This window comes from Panthera tigris, chromosome F2 (assembly GCF_018350195.1).
Source record: "Panthera tigris isolate Pti1 chromosome F2, P.tigris_Pti1_mat1.1, whole genome shotgun sequence".
In the NCBI taxonomy this organism is placed as follows: Eukaryota; Metazoa; Chordata; class Mammalia; order Carnivora; family Felidae; genus Panthera; species Panthera tigris.
In genome coordinates this window covers 73,822,407-73,843,147 of record NC_056676.1, presented here as the reverse complement: position 1 = coordinate 73,843,147, position 20,741 = coordinate 73,822,407, and the positions used below count along the sequence as shown (strand labels likewise).

General features: G+C 51.0%; 2 protein-coding genes across 8 annotated transcripts in view; one reads left to right on the top strand and one right to left on the bottom strand.

Annotated features, from left to right (window-relative positions):
• Window positions 1–5,141, top strand: part of SLA (Src like adaptor) — a 37,768-nt gene extending 32,627 nt beyond the window's left edge. For all 6 annotated transcript variants that reach the window (XM_015537881.2, XM_042973587.1, XM_042973586.1 and 3 more), the window contains 2 exons: window positions 2,337–2,469; window positions 3,065–5,141. In XM_015537881.2, the coding sequence (XP_015393367.1) occupies window positions 2,337–2,469; window positions 3,065–3,275 (344 nt within the window). In that variant the 3' untranslated portion in view covers window positions 3,276–5,141. The remainder of the gene's footprint in view (window positions 1–2,336; window positions 2,470–3,064) is intronic.
• The window catches only part of TG (thyroglobulin), a 254,110-nt gene that overhangs the window by 92,301 nt on the left and 141,068 nt on the right, over window positions 1–20,741 (bottom strand). The window contains exon 41 of one of the 2 annotated variants that reach the window (XM_042973584.1): window positions 12,974–13,176. In XM_042973584.1, the coding sequence (XP_042829518.1) occupies window positions 12,974–13,176 (203 nt within the window). Of the gene's footprint in view, window positions 1–12,973; window positions 13,177–20,741 lie in introns of those variants that run through there. The other variant, XM_042973582.1, reaches the window with a different exon arrangement.

Here is a 20,741-nt window from a genome sequence, read left to right as displayed (position 1 = left end):
GGCATGGAAGAGAAGGTGGGGCATGGAGAAGGGCGGGGCATGGAGGAGAAGGCCGGGCATGGGGGAGAAGGCGGGGCATGGAGGAGGGCGGGGCATGGAGGAGATGGGCGAGGCATGGAGAAGGCGGGGCATGGGGAAGGGCAGGGCACGGAGGAGAAGGCGGGGCATGGAGGAGAATGGCCTCTTGGGAGACACAGGCCCAAGCTGCAATCTGGGCACTGTGAGACCTTGGGCAGAGACTCCACCTCTCCCGGGCCATGGAAGGTGGATGGAAACAGTTCCCTTGCAGGTGGGTGCGATGACTGTTCATACAATGGGTGACCTGCAATAATGTAATGTGTCCATCACAGCCCGCAGCGGGGCAGATTCAAAATAACCGATACCAAATGTTAATTCTGTGATACCTGGAAACCTAGCAGCTTAGCTAAAAATGAAAGAGGAAGGGAGTCCTGGAGATGGTCAACTTTTACTGATTATGAGTAAAGGTTGGTTGTGGTATTTGGCTTTTAATAACAATCATCCGAGAGGTGGGGAGACCATAAGTTTTGCATAGACAAAAGCAAACACGGAAAGGAGGCTGCCCCAGCAACGATGTTACACCCTGGGACACCCACGAGGCTTCCAGGGCGAGGGCGCTCAAGGTGCTTGCTCTGGTTACAGGAGCAATGCCTTCCAGAAATGTGCCCCTGCTCGCTGCATCGGTCCATGGTTCACACGCATCAGCCCACTGCTGCAAATAGCTGAAATACTTTCTGTGCCCCTGGGTGCCCCACGGTGGAAACAATGTGGCCAAGTTGACCTCCCACCAGAGTGTATCTAGAGACACAGAATGAGAAAAGATTGTGCCTCGAGGGGTCTGAACAGACACCGTTGTGTTCCACGATGTTTATATTTATTTACCTGGTGCTGTTTGTAAATGTGTTAACATCTTGAAGCCTCGGTTTCTTCATCTATAAAATGGGGACTGCACTGCCTCTTGGAAGATTGTTGTTAGGACCAAAAAGAAAACCAGGAGCGTGAGATGTCTGGCCCCAAAGGATCTGGTGCCTGGTGGTGACTGAGAGGCCAGATGGAGCAGGACACAAGTTCCCAAATATGGCCAGGGAAACGAAGGGCCGAAAAGGGGGACCCTTGAATGTAGTAGAGTCATTGGGAGCCCAAGGGTGGGAGAGGAGTGAGCATTCTGGAAACTTCTGCAGAGTGCAGAGAATAAGGTGTGTCCAGACCCCAGATGCACGTGGGACTTCTCTCTCCTCCACTGCAGAGGCAAGGAGTTGCCTTTGGAACAAGTGCCTGGTTCTGAGTCAACGAGGCAGGTTCCGACCGCATTCCTGTGACCTTGAGCAAGTGACTTGACCCCAGGGTTCACGGCTTCCTCCTTCTGGAAGTGGGTGTAAGGATACTGACTGCTCAGAGCTGACGTGCTGCTGGCTGAAATGAAGCGCTCAGGCCAGCTCAGCGCCGGGCTCGGGCTGCGTGTGCTTGGGAGCCTCAGTGCTTTTTGTCTTGGCCCGGATTCCGGCTCGCCCTCAGGGTTAACCTCTCACACCCCCTCCGGTGCCGTCTACTGGCACTGGGTGGCCCCAGGCTTTATGTCTGGCTCAGTCTCCCTCACCTCCTCATCCTCTGTGCATGCGTATCCAGGCTAGGGAAGAGAGATTTCTCTTCATTTTTTTTCCTTTTTCCGCTTTCCCTTGTTTGCCCTTATCTTTGTCTTCTTCCTCCTTTATTCCTGCGTCTTTTCTTTTTTTGTTCTGTTTTTACTTCCTCCCCTCCATCCCCCCCCCCGTCCCCTCCCTCCTACTCTCTCCTCCTTCCTTCCTGTCTTCTTTCCACGTGTCTTTTATTTTCCTGACTTCCTGCCCACGGATGTGCTGCTTGGCCAGGAGGACGCGCCATTCTGCAGGCTTCGGGGACAGGCATCGGACACCACGCGGTTGATGGAGCCATGCCTGACCTGTTCTCACTTGTTAGCCTGTTCCTCTCAGTATACAGTCAAGGAAACTGAGGCTCGGAGAGGTTCAAGGGGATTCGCTAACAGGGCGAAGCTGAAATCCAAACCCCGGCTGAGTTGCTTTTGGATCCTAATCTTAATGCCCCACCTGCACCCAGCTAAGCCCAGTGCGTACTCAGGGCGTACTCAGGGCGTCTTGGCATCTCTTACACACTCAACTGGGCCCGTGACTCTCCGCCCTGCCACGCCTCTTTCCTATGTTGGCCTCAGTTTCCCCATGTGAACAACTCGGGCACTGTACTGGATGGTCCCTCAGGGCCCGCGTCCCAGGCTGGCTGGGGCATCCCGGAGTCACTAACCAGGCGTCTGCCTCTCTCCTCAGAGGTGGCTGACGGTCTCTGCTGTGTGCTGACCACACCCTGCCTCACTCAGAGCACGGCCGCCCCGGCAGTGAGGGCCCCTGACTCGCCTGTCACCTTGCGCCAGAAGACCTTTGACTGGAAAAGGGTAGCCAGGTGGGGTGTCTGTGTGTGTGTGTGTGTGTGTGTGTGTCCCACATGAATGTATGAACCCCAGACCAGTGTGTGAGCCACACCGCTGAAAATAGGGCAAGCTAGAGCTGGCCCTGTGGAAAGCTGAGGGTGGGTGCTCTGAGCAGGTGCACACCCATAGAATCCCACTGCCCCCTGGGAGGCAGACCCAGCTTGTGGCCTCGCAGCGATCACCTTTTAAGGGATATCTGTCGTTGGGAATTGGTGAGCTATCTTAATCAAACACCGATCCAGACATTCCACTGGCAAATTCAAGGAGAGTCAGAGATCAGAACTGCCTGGGAGATGCACAAAACTGCTCTTCCTTGTAAATATCATAAAGAAATATTCATTCGAACTTGCAGTTGGGAGGTGTAGCCATCCAAGCAAATGGCGGTTCAGAGAGGTTACGTGATTTCTCCAAGACCGCACAGCCACGAATGTAAGAAGCAGAATTAGAACAATAAATTAGAGCAATGTTAACCAGCCCTTTTTTCTTCTTCTCTCATTTTCTTGTTCTCCGTCGTCCTATGTCCCTCCCTTTTTTCCCTTCCTCTGCCACCGTCCTTCCCACTCGCAGACTGCAAGATGACCCCGAGGGAGCCAGGAACTCGCTTGGCGTGGATGAGTCCCTTTTCAGCTACGGCCTTCGGGAAAGCATCGCTTCCTACCTGTCCCTGACCAGCGATGACAGCACGTCCTTTGACCGAAAGAAGAAAAGCATGTCCTTGATATACAGCAGCAGTAAGAGGAAGAGCTCGCTCTTCTCGCCACCATATTTTGAAGACTAGCCTCAGAACAGACACCGTGGCGTGTGCCCCAAATAGCGGAGGTTTGAACCGTCACCTGGAATCTGGCAGAGAGGCCCGGGTCCCTGGTCCCTGGGGAACCGCACACCTTCCAGAAGCCACGAGAAGGCACCTGGAGACTTGAACTCACATCTTCTCTAGCCACATCACGACCAAGGGAGCCCCTCCCTGGCGTCTGATCAGTACTGAGACGTCGCGGAACGTCGCTGAATCAGGATGTGATCTGGCAACACTTCAGAAGAGCCTGCGCATTCGTGTGTGCTTATTGTGTTTGTGGGAAAGAGAAAGACATTATCTTACAAGAAAGGGCACAAGACTGTCCTCGAACAAACTGTCCAGATGGTCACACTCTGAGCTCCTCAGAGATAACTTCTCAATGACGAAGGCCTGAGAAGGAGATGAGCTGAAAGCCGTGGCCTGGCCAGTCTAGGTTTGCAAGTTGGTCTCCTGCGTTCAACTTTTCTAACCCAACCATAACCGGACCGTTGGTATGCAGCTCCCCTCTTTTTAAGGGAATTCGGTGACACTAAACACGTTAATCTTCCCTATTATCCCTGAAGCAGGAGATCCTGTTGGCCTCCTGGTGTCAGAGCCTCATGTACAGAAGTCAGATGGCCTCCCTGCTTCTGCAGAGGGCAGGTGGGAGAGAGGGAGGCCGCCTGCAGGGAAGTGTGAGGGTAGCCCTGGAACAGGGCAAACTCATGGTGTCCCCAGCCATGGTTCTGCAGCACAGGAAGGGCTTCTCCGACCCGCTGAGATTCTCACCAGTAATAATGCAATTATTCACTCATGATTGCCTGAAGAGGCACTGTGTTGGGTCCCACGTCAGAGGAAGGAAGGAAGGAAGGAAGGAAGGAAGGAAGGAAGGAAGGAAGGAAGGAAGGAAAGGAAGGAAGGAAGGGAAGAAGGAAGGAAGGGAAGAAGGAAGGAAGGGAAGAAGGAAGGAAGGAAGGATCAGCAGAGGCACTCAGCGTAGACAGGGAAAAAAGTGTACAAACCAATATCGTGAAAGAGGGGTATAAAAAGGAAATCAGCTCATGGCTCGGGGGTGGGGAAACCGGATCAGGTAAGGGTGTCCCATGAGCTCACGTCTCAGTTGGACTTCATAGAGTATGAGTTCAGCTGGATTGAGTAGGTGAGAATGATTGGCTTTTTCGGAGGAAAAAAAAAAAAAAGGAAACTGATTAATTCTAAAGAATTAATTCCTCCAGTATTTTATTCTAAAAAGGGTCTGGCAGCCGCATGAATAAAACTGCTGAGCTCCAGGAAAGAAGGGAGTCAGAGTGGCTTTAGTGCTGTCATACTAATTTTAAGAGATGAGAGAGAAAGCACAGTAAAGTTCTAGAAAAGGAGAAGTCTTTATCTCTAGGCTGCCCAGCCAGATCCTGTTAGGAAGGGGGCCGCAGAGACACCCGTGACTCATTCTCCCCTGTTGCAAAGGGGTCAGGGGGAGGAGGGGCGCCTGAGATACCCCTCGCTGACTGATACGAGAAATCTGTTCACCACACGCATTCCTTAGATCTGTGATCACTGTGCTAGTGATATGTGTATATGCATTTATGTGATTTTCTGTATCATCAGACTCTCGTGTGTTTATACCAGAAGACATTTACGGTTTCCCCAACAATCCCTAAAGGCTGTTACAAAGGGACCAGCCGATGTATGGGAAGTGAATGTAACACTGTGGATGCTGACTTCTAGCCCGAGGCAGGGGGACCTTGCAAACGCCAGATGTTTGGACGGTGTCTTAGGCGTCGTTTTCCGTTGTGACTAGTGTGCTGGGAACTTTAGGGGAGCACTCAGAGGTATTTCTAAGTGGCAAGCATTACACTTTGCTAAATCATGTATTTATTTCTGATTAAAATATACCTAATAAATATTTAACCCTTGGGATGTGGTGAGAGCTTCCTGGGCAAGGTGGATGGGTGGTTCCTTTGGAAGTTTCTTTGGATTTTGAATGTTCAAATAAACTCGCCATCAGAGAGAGAGGAAAGGAAGGAACATCAAGAGGAAACACGCTGGTTAGCAGCTCAGCTTTCTCTGGAAGTGCAGCCTTAAAAAAAAAAACCGATTTTGTGAATTTTGAGGGTGTCTTATCAAACTCGAAGGTGGACACAGGGGGCAGGGGGAGAGAACAACTTCTTAGCGATTGTTATGAACATTCTGCCTTCACTACATTACTTCTGCGAATCACTTTCGAGATCTCTGCTTTTTTGTTCTTCTAAGAATTTATTTCTACAAAAAAAAATTTTTTTTTTTGAAACCTATTAAATACCAGATACTGCTCTGGGCGATTGGGCTGTAGCAGTGAGAACCAGTATGAGGGCTCTGATATCACAAAGAGTGAGATCATCAATAGACAAGAAACTTCCTAACCGTGAGGAATGCAGTGCAGAAAGCAGCACAGAGTGTGTGTAGGCGTGGGGTAGGGGGAAGGGGGGGAGGGGGGAAGGGATCGTTTACAAGGATGGTTAGGAAAGGCCATGCTCCCATTTGAGCCGAGGCCTGAAGGATGCACAGCAAACAGCCATGCAAATATCCAGGAGGAAAACTGGAGGCAGCAGAGATAGCAAGGTGCCCCTTGCAGGCAGGGGCAAGGCTACACATGTGGAAGGAACTGGAAGAAGGTCCCGGGTGACTGCGCTGAGTGAGCTGGAGTGTGGGGAGGAGGGCTGCTAGGAGGGAGGCGGGTCCCGCAGAACCCCGGATGGGAGCATAGGGGTTTAGGGTCTATTCTAGGAGAAATGCAAAGCCGATGGAACCATCTAGTTAGGGGAGTGGTATCGTTTCACCCACGTGTTTTAAAGAGCATACTGGTCACTGTGAAGAGAGTAAATTTTTCAAATTCTGGTGGTGTGGGGTGTGCTCAACTGGTTAAGTGTCCAACTCTTGATTTCAGCTCAGGTCATGATCTCACGGTTCATGGGTTCATGGGTTCATGGGTTCATGGGTTCGTGGGTTTGAGCCCCGTGTCAAGCTCTGTGCTGGGGGTGCGGAGCCTGCTCGGGATTCTCTCTCTCTCTCTCTCTCTGCCCCTCCCCCACTCGCTCCCTCTCAACATAAATAAATAAACTTAAAATAAATAAATTCATATGTACTTAAAATTTTGGGGTTGTATTACCTACTTGACACATAGTGAAAACAAAAGAATGCAGAACTTGAAATAAAGGGATGGAAAATTTTTCGTACAGAAATGAACAATGGGAAAGTGTTGAATTTTGAGGCAAAATGGAATTTAAGGCGAAAATAAATTGTCTAAGGGCAAAGAGAGACGTTACAAAAGGAATGATACATTAAGAAGATATCGTGACTGAACCTGTGTTAATCTAACGATACGGTTTCCAAATATATTAGGCAACTACTATAGGGACACATAGATAAAGGAATCATTTTATGTGGAGGTTTAAACACACAACTCTCAGAAACTGAGCAATCAAGCAAAGATAAGTAGATCGGTAAATAGCAGGTTTCGATAACACTATACAACGTTCCTATCAACAAATGAGGAGCACATTAGGTCACAGAGGAAGTCCTAATAAATTTCAGAGTCGCCTTTCACTGACTCATGCTCCATGATAATAATGAAACAACATTAAAAATCGATTTGCAAAGGGATGGGTAAAAATCTTACAAATCTAAACAAGCATTTACAGGGGGGAAAAAAGAGGAGATATCCCCTTGGGTTAAGAAGAACACAATACAAGAAATAATAAAAGACTGAGAAATACAGGGCATGTTCCTACTTCTCAAACTCCCCAGGGCTTAAGTGATACAATAGTAGGAGGGACATTTATTGCTTGAAATCCACTGATCAGAAAACAAAGAATGAACAGTAATGAGGTTGGATTTCCACCCGAGAAGCTAAAAGAACAACTGATTGTCGTGGAAACAAGAAGCAAGCAAAAGATGACAAAGGTAAACGTGGGTGAAACGAAAGTTCTAATGATATAGTCATCAACAAGATCCAGAGCAAAACCTTGTTTAAATGGTCAGATGAATGTGTCAAAGATGAACAGGAGCAAGAAAGATCATGTCAAAGAAGAAGAAAAGCCAGTCAGCCACAGGGCTGCGTGTAGGGGGTCTCTGTGGGGGAAGGGAGGGGGGTCCCGCCCCTCCCACAGTCAGCCACGGCGGCCCCCATCCCTCTGCCCCTGCCTGGATGTCTGAGCTGCCCAGACATGGCCCTGCCAATGGGAACAAGGCCCCCAGATGGCAGAGAAACACCTAGAAGGAACACATGTCCCAAGAGATCGTGAGACACCTTGGTAAGTACTACGATAAAGTAAAACAAAACAAAAGAAAACATATTTGTTATTTAAGGTCCTTAAGTGTTGAGTCTCTTCGCTAGAGCAGCTGAGCATTTTTGTTCAAAGTTAACCTGCCTACATTTACAGATAATGAAATAATGTCATAGAAAATCCAGTGGAACCAACAGATCAAGCAATGGAAGCGGTAAGAAGGCTCAGCAAATTCAGAGCCAACTCTACTCCCCCATGCCAGGATTGACCACTGGGAAGTACAATAAAAAATACGACACCATTCACAACACCAACCCAACGAGAATACAGGTAGGGACTTGCCCACCATGACTTCACAACGCTTCTATGGACAGAAGTTCAAAACTCTACGAAAAGATGTAAGGAGACAAAAATCCTGTTGCGGTAATGGTGGCAACCTGATTCATGGATGCAAGATTTAACATTATAAAACCATAGACATTTTTTTAATTAACTGAAAAATTCCATGAAAATACATTCCCATTCCCATCAAGACTATTGAAAGACAATCAATAAACTTATTCCAAAATATAGATGAGAGCACTGGAGCCCATGAATAGCTCAATTTTTTTTTAATGTTTATTTATTTTTGACAGAGAGAAAGAGACAGAGCATGAGTGGGGGAAGGGCAGAGAGAGAGGGAGACAGAATCTAAAGCAGGCTCCAGGCTCCGAGCTGTCAGCACAGAGCCCGATGCAGGGCTCAAACCCACAAACTGTGAGATCATAACCTGAGCCAAAGTCGGACGCTTACCCAACTGAGCCACCCAGGTGCCCCTCAGTCCATTTTGATTAAGAGAAACGGAGGAGAACGAGCTTGAACGAGGAGGTTTGTGTGAAAACAGAAGAACGCAGCGGTTGGGCCCCTCCACCAGTTTAACAGAACTCGGCCTGCGCTTCGGTACCCTCTTCTGCCCAGGGCTGTGCTGAGTGTTAAGGAAGTTCTAAGAGGAAAATTTCACGCTCCCAGTTAAGCACTCAGTCACAGCAGCATGGGAATAGATACATTAGAAGACTAACCGGTAGGTAAGACAAGGCGGCGTTCCTAAAAATTGCCAAATAGAAGTCTCTTCACCAAAGCGAGAGTCATTCTGCTTTAAGAGATGGAGAAAAGGCTTCGCGGCCCCGTTTCAGCCAAGCCTCGAAGAAGGAAGTGACTCGTTAGGTGGAGAAGCGGACATACTGGCCGCGAAGAGCTGACCACGAACAGCGATGGAAAGACGTGGAAGAAGGCATGGCATTTTCTAGGAATGTTGATTACCGGTGAGCCTGGAGTGCAGGGCTCAGGCAGGAACGCAGCAGAAAAGGAGACAGGAAAACATAGCTTGGGGCCAATCCCTGGGACCTGGCACTCGCACTGAGGAATGCAGAATTGGGGCAGTGTTGTAGGAGGGCAGTGGAAATCTCTCCTGGACTCTAAGAATCATACCACACAGGACATGACCTCCTCTGTCTTCTCTTAAAACTGCCCGGGGCATCACAGCTCATGTTTGCAACACGTCACCCGTCTCTCTTCTTCAACCTGGCGCCCTGGGCAGGTGAAGCATCCCCAGACGTGCTTTTTCTTGGCATTGCCCTAGCTTAGCAAGGTGAGGCGGAACCTGGATTTCTGGAGTTCGGGAACTCCAGAACATTCTGCACACCTGTGATGCCAACCGTCCAAGCCTTTGGGAGACAGAATTAATGATACCGATTTTATCCATAAAGAATGCAAGAGTGAAGCATTCTGATGCTAGGCCTGGGCTCTTTTCTCTTCCACCTTAAGACCCTGAAAGAGTCGCAAGTTTCTAGAGAAGCCGCTGCATAGTTGGGGGAAACACAGGACGAGATTTTAGGCGCCAGCCTCTAATGCAGCTCCTTCTCGGCTGTGTGTTCTTTAGCCAGTCACTAAACCTCTCTAAGCCTCAGACTTCTTACCTCTAGATTGCAAATAATACAAAGACCCTGTGCCACGCAATGTGAACAATCTATGAAATAATATATGGGAGGTGCTCTGTGGCCCCAAATATGCTCAATAAAGTTATTAATTATCACAGGAGCCTGTCTCTCCATTTTAACAGCTCTGGCCTCAAGCTTTGCAGAAATACTTACGATTCTGTCCAAGAATATATCACCAACTCACATCCATTCCCCCAAACATCTGCTGGTAAAGAACAAGTTTAAGAGCCGCTAATATATTGAAGTATTTTCGTTCTCTCGATTCCAAATAATTTCACATGCATCTCAAAGACTGCTGGGAGCGGTTGTAAAAGCTGCTTCTACATGACTGAAACAGATGGAGTTTATTTTTAAATACACTGCCATTTGCTAAAACAGATTAGTCTTTGAAATCCCCCAAACACCTAAACTCTCCAGACTTTTCAAAAAGAAAACTCGGCCTCCTGGGCCTCCTGGAAGGTATTTCTGGCGTCTTCCAGGTCCCACCGAGTGTCTGGTTGCTGAGAAGGCTCGGAGGAAATCCCTTCAGGAGCAACTCAAAGTCAGGAAGTTCTGTTTCCAATACCAGGAATTGAGAGATGTTTGGGCTCAGACCTCCTGCCGCGAAGATGGAGGGAGAGACCGAGGAAAATCGGGAACAAAGGGACACGAGAAAGTGGTGGCGGGGAGGGAGGAGGCCTGGCCTGTAAGACACACGTGCCCATTCCTCTGCTCTTTTGCTTCCCAGATATTAACTCTGGAGCATCTACTGTAAGACAGCTGTGTTGGGTGCTTGGGGCCCTGTAAGAGCAGGGCACAGCTGTCCTCTGCTCTCCCAGAGTTTCCCGTCTTACGAGAGGGACGGATTTGGCAGTGCGAATAATTATCTCCTGGTGGGATATCGTGACACATGAAGTGCAGAGAAGTACAGGCAGCAGAGATCATACAAAGGGGGTCTGGTTCCGGGCTGAAAAGTCTGAAAGGATTCCCTGAAGGACAAACAGAGCGGGCAAAGAGGAAGATGGGAGAAAAGTGTGGCACGCAGAGGAAACGTCCTTAGGAAGCAAAACAGAGCATGGGCCCCTCAAGGAATGTTGGAAGGCTCCAGTGGCCGAAGGAGAGAGACCAAGTAGCAGGTGGTACCGCTTCCCCTCGGGGGCGGTGATGATGTTGACCCAGCAGCACTGAGGCCCAAACGATGTCACTCTTGTCCTCCTTCCTATCAAGGGTTTGGATCCCAGCAGGGCTGGGCAATGCTGCAGTGTGGTCATATGGCCTTAGATTTGCTAGCAGGTCCATGGCATTGGTCTTGATGCCTTAGTTTGGCTACTTCATAATCTCAGCGTTGCTTTCTCTGCTTTCAGGACTGTCCCTCTTAAGTGCATCCTCCACTCAGCTCTAAGACAAGCCTTCCTAAAGGGAAGCGAGTTTCCCCCTCGCCGGAAAACCCTTTGATAGCACACCAATGTTCATCGCCGCACTATTCACAGTAAGGCAGAAATAACCCCAGTGTCTACCAACAGATGAATACGGGAACAAAATGCGGTATGTGCAAACAATGGAATATTATTCAACCTAGAGAGGAAGGAAATTCTGATATAAACTACAACACAGATGAACCTTTATGGAGGCATGATGCTAAGTGAAATAAGCCAGACACACACACACACACACACACACACACACACACACACACACACACCAAATTTTGTACAGTTCCACTAATGTGAGCTACCTAAAACAGGCAAATTCATAGAGACAGAAGGCAAAATAGATGTTATCAGGGGTTGGGGAGCAGGGGGGATGGGGGTTATTGTTTAACATATACAGAGTTTCTGTTTGAGACGATGGAAAGTTCTGGAAATGATTAATATGATGACTGTACGACATTGCAATTGATTGTACTTGATGGCACTGAATTGTACAGTTAAAAATGGTTAAAATAGGAAACGAAGCCAAAGGAAACCAAACCAAATAAGCAAACAAACACACCCCTTCCATGGCTCCCTTCGCTGAGGAGGAAACCCAAGGTGCTCACTGCAGTCCAGCTGCTCGCTGCCTCCCAGTCTCCATTACTGCCCTGTCCCCCACTGCAGCCCAGGGCTGGCAGACCTCCGTGAGGAGCCCAGCTGCCCCTTAGTGTCGGGACTCTGCCTGTGGTTCAATGCCTACACAGTGTTCACATTTTGCTCAGACATTCCTTCTCCCGGGAAGTGTCCGTGGACATTCCCCCCCTCCCTTGTGCTTGGATGGGGGCTTCTCTCTGAGCTTCCCTAAGACCCTCTTTTAAATATCCACTTTTTAAGTGTCTGTTCCCCACCCCCCAGTAAACTGCAAGCTTCCTAAGAACTAGGACATGAATCATTTAGCACCGTATTTCCAGCACCTAGCATGGCACCTGGCACAGATTGGGTGCTTCATAAAATTAGAAGCTCATCAATGACAGAATAACCATCAGGGCTTATGCTGTGATCAACCAGGTTATTTCTTCCATAATAGTTACTGTTACGATCGATATCATTATATCACTATCATCGGTATGATTATATCACCATCATCATCATCACCATCACCACCATCATCATCATCACCATCATCACCATCACTATGACCATCATCATCATCATCACCATCGTCATCACCACCATCATCACCATCTACCAGGAACTTCATGAGACCACCCAGTAGACCCATGAGTACTGAGTTCTATTCTTTGCCTTCATTCAACAGTCAGTGACCCAGTTGGCCAAACCTTGGGAGCTCCATGCCTCACCCTGTGGCTGCTGACCCAGCTGCCCGCCACTCCTTGATCCACCATGGGGGCAAGCTCTGGGGTCTCCACCTCCCCTCACCCCTCAGGCAAAGGAAACAACGAGGTAGAAGGGATTAGATACAGGGAATGAATCACCCAATAGTGCTCCACAAAGAAATGCCACCGGAACGGAATCTCAGCAGGAGATTTGGAGCATGGGCGGTTGAAGAAACCAGACAGCATAAGGGAAGATTTTAAGTTCAAACCCGAGAAGGTCAGGGAAGCAACACTGGGGAGCAGATGAGAATTCTCTTGTTCCACTTCCCTCCTGTTGTGAGCAATACCGTCGGGTGTCGTGAGCATCATCCTGGCTAAACTGTGCCCTCATCGTTAGCTTTCCTTTCACCAGAAAGCTTCTCCTCCTACAGTCTACCCCCTTAGGTTTGTCGATTGGCAAAAGAGGTCTTCAAGAGTTCAGATCATTAAACCCTACTGAGGCAATCTCCCAAAATAGAAACACTTTCCCATCTAGAATTTTCCTCAGTTTAGAATGATGGACAGTAGTCAGGGGAGTTCCTCGGCATCCTGGAATCACATGTACGTGGAAAGATGGCCAAGAGCAAGCATGGATAAAGGAAACCAAGCAACTGAAGTCAACCGGTCTTAAAAGGCAAGTGAGGACCCCTCGCCTCACCCGTGTCTAAAACAAGTCTGAAGGCAGAAGAAGGGACTCACCATCAGCACAGCCCTCCGGAAGAGTCTGGAGTCTGAGGCCCTGCTGGTTAGAAGGTGGATGCCGGCCACATCGGCTCCACCACGGTCTGCCGCCAGGGTCACGCGTCGAGGGTCCCCACCAAACACTGCGATGTGGGTCTGCACCCAGGTCAGAGCCGCCAGCTGGTCCAGCAGCCCCCAGTTGCCACTCACCTCTCCAGAACCTGCAGAAAGAGGAGAAAGCCTTTTACCCTTTGCGATTTTACAATCCGGATTTTAGTCACCCCCGGTGGTGTCTGAGCCAGGCACACGGCGCCTCTGGGGGACCTGGCCTCCTGTCCGCACAGATCAGGATGGTGGGAGCAGCATGGGCTCCAGAACCGGGAGCATCCAGCCTTTGCTGGGTAGGAGACCCTGACGTTGTCCCTCTGTTTCTCTGGCCCACAGCGTTCCCACCATAGGCGAGGGCACTTGCTAGGGCAGCCGTTTACATTAGAGTCAGGGCACTTTCAGAGTACCACCTGGCTTGGCACATCAGAGGGGATGCCCCACGTCTCGGCCCGCTGTGGTGGCTCTCCACACCTCTTCCTCCCTGACAAGGACCAGGCCTGGCTGAGGCTCTCCATCCAGTTCCTTCCTACTGCCTCTTCTCCCATGCCCTTCAGTATCATTCAGCACGGTTGATCTCTCTATTCTTTTTTCACAGAATTTAGTAAGTATTTATTTACTGAAGAGCTCAGCACTATTTTTCGAATGACATGATTCAAACACACACACGCGCACACACACACACGTATAGTATAGCAAAAACACATTCTTCTCCTCAGCATTTGGCACATCACATGCCCATGCCCTCTGGCCATCCTCTGAACCCAGTGGATCCTCCTTGTCAGTCTACACAGCTGACCACTCTGAAATACCCGGCATCTTCTAGCTTGAGCTGAGAGTCACCCACTTTGCTCGGGAAGACGCCAGCAGATTCCCATGCCCCCGACCACCACCCACCTGCTGATGACTCGGGAGCGTCAGGGGCACAGAGTACCCTCCCAGTTCCGGCTGCTCAAGTCTCCAGGAGGCTACCTTGCTGAAGGCACTTCAAGTGCACTGAGTCCCAAAGGGAATCGATTCCAAATGCCCTGAGCATGCGGCCAGTAGCCTTTTCGGAATTTCTCACGTCCTCCTTCTAATGTGGCCCCACCCCCCTGGTCTGCTCCTGCACGGCCTTGGAGTCTTCCCTGACACCTGCTGTACTCCACCCTGACCCCTTCTGTTCCCCAGATGCTCTAGGCTCTCTCCCCACTGATCTCCTCTGCGCTTCTCAGTGGCCTCAGGTATCTGTGCGTCTCCCCCTCTGATTCTCCGTGCCACATCCCGAGTGGTCTTCTAATTTTTTTTATATTTTCATTTACTTATTCTGAGAGACAGAGCACACTTGAGAGGGGAGGGACAGAGAGAGGCAGGGGGCGGGGGGGAAGAGAGAATTCCAAGCAGGCCGCACGCTGTCAGCGCAGAGCCCGATGCAGGTTGGAGAACCCACGAACTGCGAGATCACGACCTGAGCCGAAACCTGAGTCAGCCACTTGACCAACTGAGCCACCCAGGCACCCCCTGGGTGATCTTTCAAATGCATAATTTTTCACACACACACACACACACACACACACACACACACACACACACACAGACACACTTCCCCATCCTATCAAAAATTTCCCATCTCATCCCATTAGGACATGATCTCAGTTCTCCCAGTGCATTCAAGACCCCATGGGACTGGGGTGTCTGTCCCCTGGGCCCCATCCCCCTTCATCTCCTCCCCGGGCCTGGCTTATCAATTGCTCAAACATGGGGTCACCCTCTTCCAGGCCGGTGCCTGGCACATGGGGTTTCCTCTGCCCAGAGCCCTTGCCTTCCCCCGGCCTTCCTCATCTTCCTCCTCCAGCCCAGCTATCCTTCAAGTGTTAGCAATGCCGTGAATTCAGAGGCAGCCCTCCAGTGAAGCAGGGTTCCCTAATCTGGATACTTGTCACCCTGGGTACTGCCTCCCTTGCTAGACCGTGTACCCCACTGAAATCAGGGGCACACAGCAGGTCCTCAGTAAACGTCAGGCGAATGAATGACCAGAGCTATGATCAACAGGGTCCAGTATCCAGCAGAAACTACCAGCGAGACTCCATAGTCCCAAACAGAAAACCAGAAGAATCGTGCACCCCGATTTGCCAACCTGGCGTTCACAAAGCTGCTGAGAACGCCTGCTCTGGGGACATAATAGCACAGATTACTCCTCCAGCTGGGAATAGTCTCAGCATTTCTTCAAATGCATTTTGTGTTCTGGGTTTGGTGAAGACATTAGCACAGTCCTCACCATGACTTTTCTGGATTACGCTTCCGTTCTGCTTGTTAGGACAAATGCATTTGTTTCTGAGGTCTTGGGCAGGGCAGGAGAGCCAATGGAGGAGGACCCAGTCCCGGACATCTGGGAAGTGACGCCTGCAGCCTGCGTTTCCAGTGACAATGTAGGAGGGTTGGGGGCGGTTGTCCCTGACTCTCCCTTCCCATATATCAGCTTCCCAAGGACAGTGCTGACATTGTGGGGTCTAGAAACCCCCAGGAAGTCAGAGGGGGAGGGGGCCTTCAAGGGCTGCTTTTCAGACAGTCTGAATTGGGCTTTGCCTGATGCGAGGTGCTGTGACTGGTTCTGGGGCGGGGGGGGGGGGGCAAGACAGGCATGTTCCTGGCCCTCAGGTCACACGGGGTCAGCAGCGCACGCAGGGGCAGTGAGCCGGCTGGTCTCTGGCAGGCTGCACCAACCCCTTCCTTCCCTGAGGAGGAACCTGAAACTCCAGGGGAATGTTTGCTTTGGTGCAAGAAGCAAACGTAAGATAAAGTCGGGACTTAGATCCCGATGCATACTCAGAACTCTCTGTCCTAGCGCTCAGTCCAATTCAACAAACACTTGTTGGAATGATGTGCGAGGCACTGTGTTATTTTCATTAAAAAAAAATCGAAGTGCTCCCTTTAAGGAACTTTCTGTGCTCGAAAGCCCTCCTGACTCCCTCGTTCCTACTGCCTCAAGTCTAAACATCTTCCTGGCTTTTGAGATCCTCTAAGAATGGCCTTGGCCCGTCCAAGCCATCTGGGCTCCCTTCACTCTCCTACACTGACCCTTGCCCAGCCATCAAGGCCAAGTTCATCCCCCTGCAGTCTGGCTGGCTGTGGCCGACCGGGGGCCCTCCTGGTTCCATCCTGCCCACACATGACCTGTGCGGTGCCCCCATGACACTGGAGAGGGGCTCCCCCCTGGCCACACCTAGAGTCCAGTAAGGAGACAGAGGTGGGCAGATGTCCACCCCCCTGTGCACCTGCCCCCGCTGCCCTGACCTGTTTTTCCACCTCCAGTGTCCTGCCCCTGTGAACCACAGAACCAGCCCAGCAAGCATCTAACTGTTCCCTCAATCCCTAACTGGTTCTCACTTGCTTGTTGGATTTCTTCCAGTACCCACCCCCCCGAAGCTCTCGGGGCTCACAGCAGGCCCTCACCCGGTCTTGTTGATGGCCATCAGTAAGCGGCGGCAGGTGAGGGGGCCAAGCGCTCAGGTGATAGAGCCAGGGCCCTGGACAAGCTACTGAATGTGACTTGATCTTCCCTGTCTGTGAGGTGGAAATAATAATACTCATCTCTTTAGGTTGTTAGGATGCTTGAATTAGTTCAGGACTGGAAAGGCAACGGAACAGCGCCTGGCAGAAAGCACTGTAGAATTTGTTTGGCTTTGCTTGAATAAACCAGATTCAGGCGCCAGCATTGTCTCAGGTCTTTGCAGACCTTGGCCTTGGCTTGGCTTTTGCAGCAGAAATGGCCCTTGTGGAGGGGCGGCCGCCGAGACAGGACTCTGTGCTCGTTCTTTTGGTTGGAGGGTGGCAGTGCCTCTCGGGAGGCGTCCGTGTGCCCCAGGGATGACGAGGTGACGGTAATGGTCCTGGGCGTGGCCTTCTGTCTGACCCCCTGGCCAAAGCACACCTCCTCTGTCCCCACACCCTGCAGAGGGCCCGCGGGCCGCCCTGCCCACTCCTCCTCTGAGCCTGCACACCACCTGCCCCATTGCCCTCGCCGCACTGCTTTGCCAGAGAGAGGACAATCGCTGTGGCCTGTGCCCCCGAGGGTCGGTCCCTGCCCGCAAGATCCAAGCTGGGGAAACACCCCGCCCCCGGCCCGGCACCAACCACCTCAGTTCCCTTCGGACTGCTCAGCTCACCAGGAACCAGGACCCCCTTGAAGTGCTGATGGGTTTGTTTTTTTTTCCTTTTCTTGCTGAGAACGTGAGTTTGTCTCGTCAGCCGCAGGACGGGCGTGAGCTTCTGCTTCTATTCTTCCTCTGTCCCCTTTCAAAAGTGCCTCTGGGGCGCCTGGGGGCTCAGTTGGTCAAGCGTCTGACTCTTGACTTCCGGCTCGGGTCACGATCTCGCGGTTCGTGAGTTCGAGCCCCGTGTCGGGCTCTGTGCTGACCGCTCAGAGCCTGCTTAGGACTCTCTCTCTCCCTCTGCCCCACCCCCCTCTCTCTCAAAATAAATAGAAATAAACTTAAAAATAAAATAAAATATGAAAAGTGCCTCTGGCGTCGAGGGCTCTCGGAAGACCGTTTTCACTCTGGGCTACCACAGAAGATGCTGTGTATGTTGATCACAGGAGATAATGTGCATAGACTCAGTAAGTGCCAGGGGCCATTGCAACTGCTGTGGTCCAGGGGCAGCTCTGTGCCAGCTACTGGCCAGATGCAGAGCCGAGTCATGACCATAACACAGCCCTGCCTTGAAGAAGCTCCATCCAGGGAAAGAAATGGGGCATTGACCCTTGCGAGCCCCTGCTGGGTGCCAGGCGTCTGCCCTCGACCCACTCTACCCTATCATCTGCCCATATGTCCTAGCGTCGTTTGAGAGATGGGCAGCCTGTGAGTGGAGGCAGAGGGAGGGCACTGCCCAGAGCCCCTGGGTCCCACAGAGCTGCTCTCAGACCCCGTTCTGCTCAGACACAAAGTCCGAGCCGTGTAGGACACTGGGCTCAGGCTCGACTCAAACTAGCCTGTCTCCTTCCAGACTTGGGTGCTGAACTGCAATTTCCAACTATTTAAAATGGAAAAGGGGAGGGGCGCCTGGGTGGCTCAGTCCGGTAAGTGTCTGCCCTCGGCTCAGGTCACAGTCTCACAGTTTGTGAGTTTGAGCCCCGCGTTGGGCTCTGTGCTGACGGCTCAGAGCCTGAAGCCTGCTTCAGAGTCTGTGTCTCCCTCTCTCTGCCCCTCCCCTGCTCACTGTCTCTTTTTCAAAATTAAATAAACATTAACACTTTTTTTAAAAGTCAAAAAAATAACATGGAAAAGAGGAAAGACGAACAGGTGAAGCACAGGGAGGCCTTAGGGGCAGTGAAACTATTCTGTAAGACACACGATGGTGGACACGTGTCATTATACGTTTATCAAAACCGTAGAATGTACAATACAAAGAGCGACCCCTCCTGTAAACTGTGGGCTTTAGTCAATCATAAACTACCAGTGTCTCCTCATCAGTGGTAACAAGCGTGCCACACCCACGCGCAAGGTTAACAATAGGGGAAACTGAGGCAGGGGGAGAAGGAGTATATGGGAACTGTCTACACTTTCTGCTCAATTATTCTGTAAACTTAAAACCACTCTTAATGGTAAAATCTATTATACCTCTTTTATTTTTTTTTAAAGTTTATTGATTTTTGAACGAGCAAGAGAGAGAGAGAGAGGGAGAGAGAGAGCACAAGTAGGGGAGGTGCACAGAGAGAGGGGGACAGAGGATCCGAAGCGGGCTCTGCACTGACAGTCACAAGACTAATGCGGGGCTCGAACTCATGAACAGTGAGATCACAACCTGAGCCGACGTCGGACGCTTAACTGACTGAGCCACCCAGGCGCCTGTCTATCATACATTTATTCAATGGTAAAGGGGATGGTGTGTTGGTGTCACAAACTCACTGGGGGGTTCGTGGAATCGCACACCAGTCCCTCCCCCTTCCTGAGCATCCCCTGGGGCTGCGGGCACCTGCGTCCTCTGCAGAGCTTTGTCAGGGGACACACTGCAGCGGGCGGGCAGGCTGACCGTGGTCAGAGAGGCTGTTGTTTGCATCCTAGCGCCTCTGTGTCTCAGTGTCTCTCCGGATGCATCGCTCCCCTCTCCTGGCGGAACTGCAGGGCGGCTCAATGGAAGAGAGGCAAAAGCCCGGGAATGTGGGGGGAGCTGGGGAGTTTGGTCAATAAAGCAAAGAAGAACCATCTGTGGCTAAAAGGATGTAAAAGACCAATCTTACTCTGTACACGGAAGAACAGGGAACCCAAAGGGCACTTGTAAACATCCGTGGGAGCAAGCCACGATAGATTTCTCCTTGCTGTTTGAGCAACAGGATGCAGAGCCCGGAACGCACTCCTAACTGTGGGGCATGGCGTTCCTCGACCTCTCTGAGCCTCATGGTTCATCTGTGCAACGGCCCTTTGGTACTGGCCTCACAGAGCTGCCTTAAGAATGAAATGAGGTAATCCAGGAGAAATGTCTGGTGGAGACCGGCACTCTCAACTGTAACTTTCCTTCTCCCTCGCAGTTTTGCTTTAAGCACAATGAACAGGCAGCATTCCAGATCAGGAAGGAGAAGGGTTGGGCGTTCTGGAAACTTCCTTTGCCTCCCCCGACACTGTCTCCACCGGCAGCAGAAATGAGTCTGCCTTCCCAGAAGCACACAAATCCTCAGTAAGATTACACTTCACGAAACTGTCACCCCCCACCCCTCAGGCACAGGGGACGTATGGAAATTTACTCTCCCCTGTCTGGTAAGGCTCTGTGCCAAGGAGCCGGCCCTGTCTGTGGAAAGCTCCACCCGACCACGTTCAACAGGATGAGTTCTGAATTTCACCCGCCTCTTCAGAGCCGGGAGCTACTGACTTAGCAAATCATCGTCAGTCTCGTGTTTGACAAGAGGAAAGAAAATCCAGGCAAAGTTTTCAGCGCTCTAGCAGTCGACCCCGTTCCCTCCGAAGAGAAATCTGAAATCTGTTTGTCATCCGTGTTTCCCTCGTTGGCATCTGGTGGTATTTCGCCTTGACTTGGTGCCCATTTCGGGTTTGCCGTGCAGGCCTAGAAGCTTCTCACGGCGCTTGAGGCTGCATGCCATGTGGTCTAGCCAGCCCTCGTTCCCCGGCACTGCTGAGTTCCCGCCCATGCTGGATACCTACCCACTCACCCACATCCTAGGTGAGTCCATCAGTCTCACCATGCTACCTTCTACCTGCCCATCCTTACTTAGCAGGTCAGGCATTCGGGTCTTAAGTGAGATCCTTAGAGAACAGAGATGAAGTTCAGTGCCTACCCGGAGGACCCACTACTGTATCTGAAGCCCTTTCACATGTACGACCTCCCTGGAGCCTTACGTAACTTTGGAAGTTGGGTAAAATCGTTCCCATTTTATAGAGGAGAAAGCTGAGACTCAGAAGCGAAGGGTTTTATGAACGAGACTCAGACAATGAATGGCAGAGCTGGCCCTCAGCTCTTCAGATTCCCAGGCCAGCGTGTCCGCCGCTCGCCATGGCTGTTCGACAAATACCCACCACTGGTGGGGGCTGGACGCGGAGGAAGAGGCAGACGATGAGAGTGTCCGGGCCTCACCTCTGCCCTGGGTGCTGGTGGGGGAAGTGGAGGGTGTAACCAGGGTGACAAACGGTTGTGTGACTGGATAGGGGACAGGATGGCATTCCCAAGTGAGGCTGGCATTCAAGAGGAAACA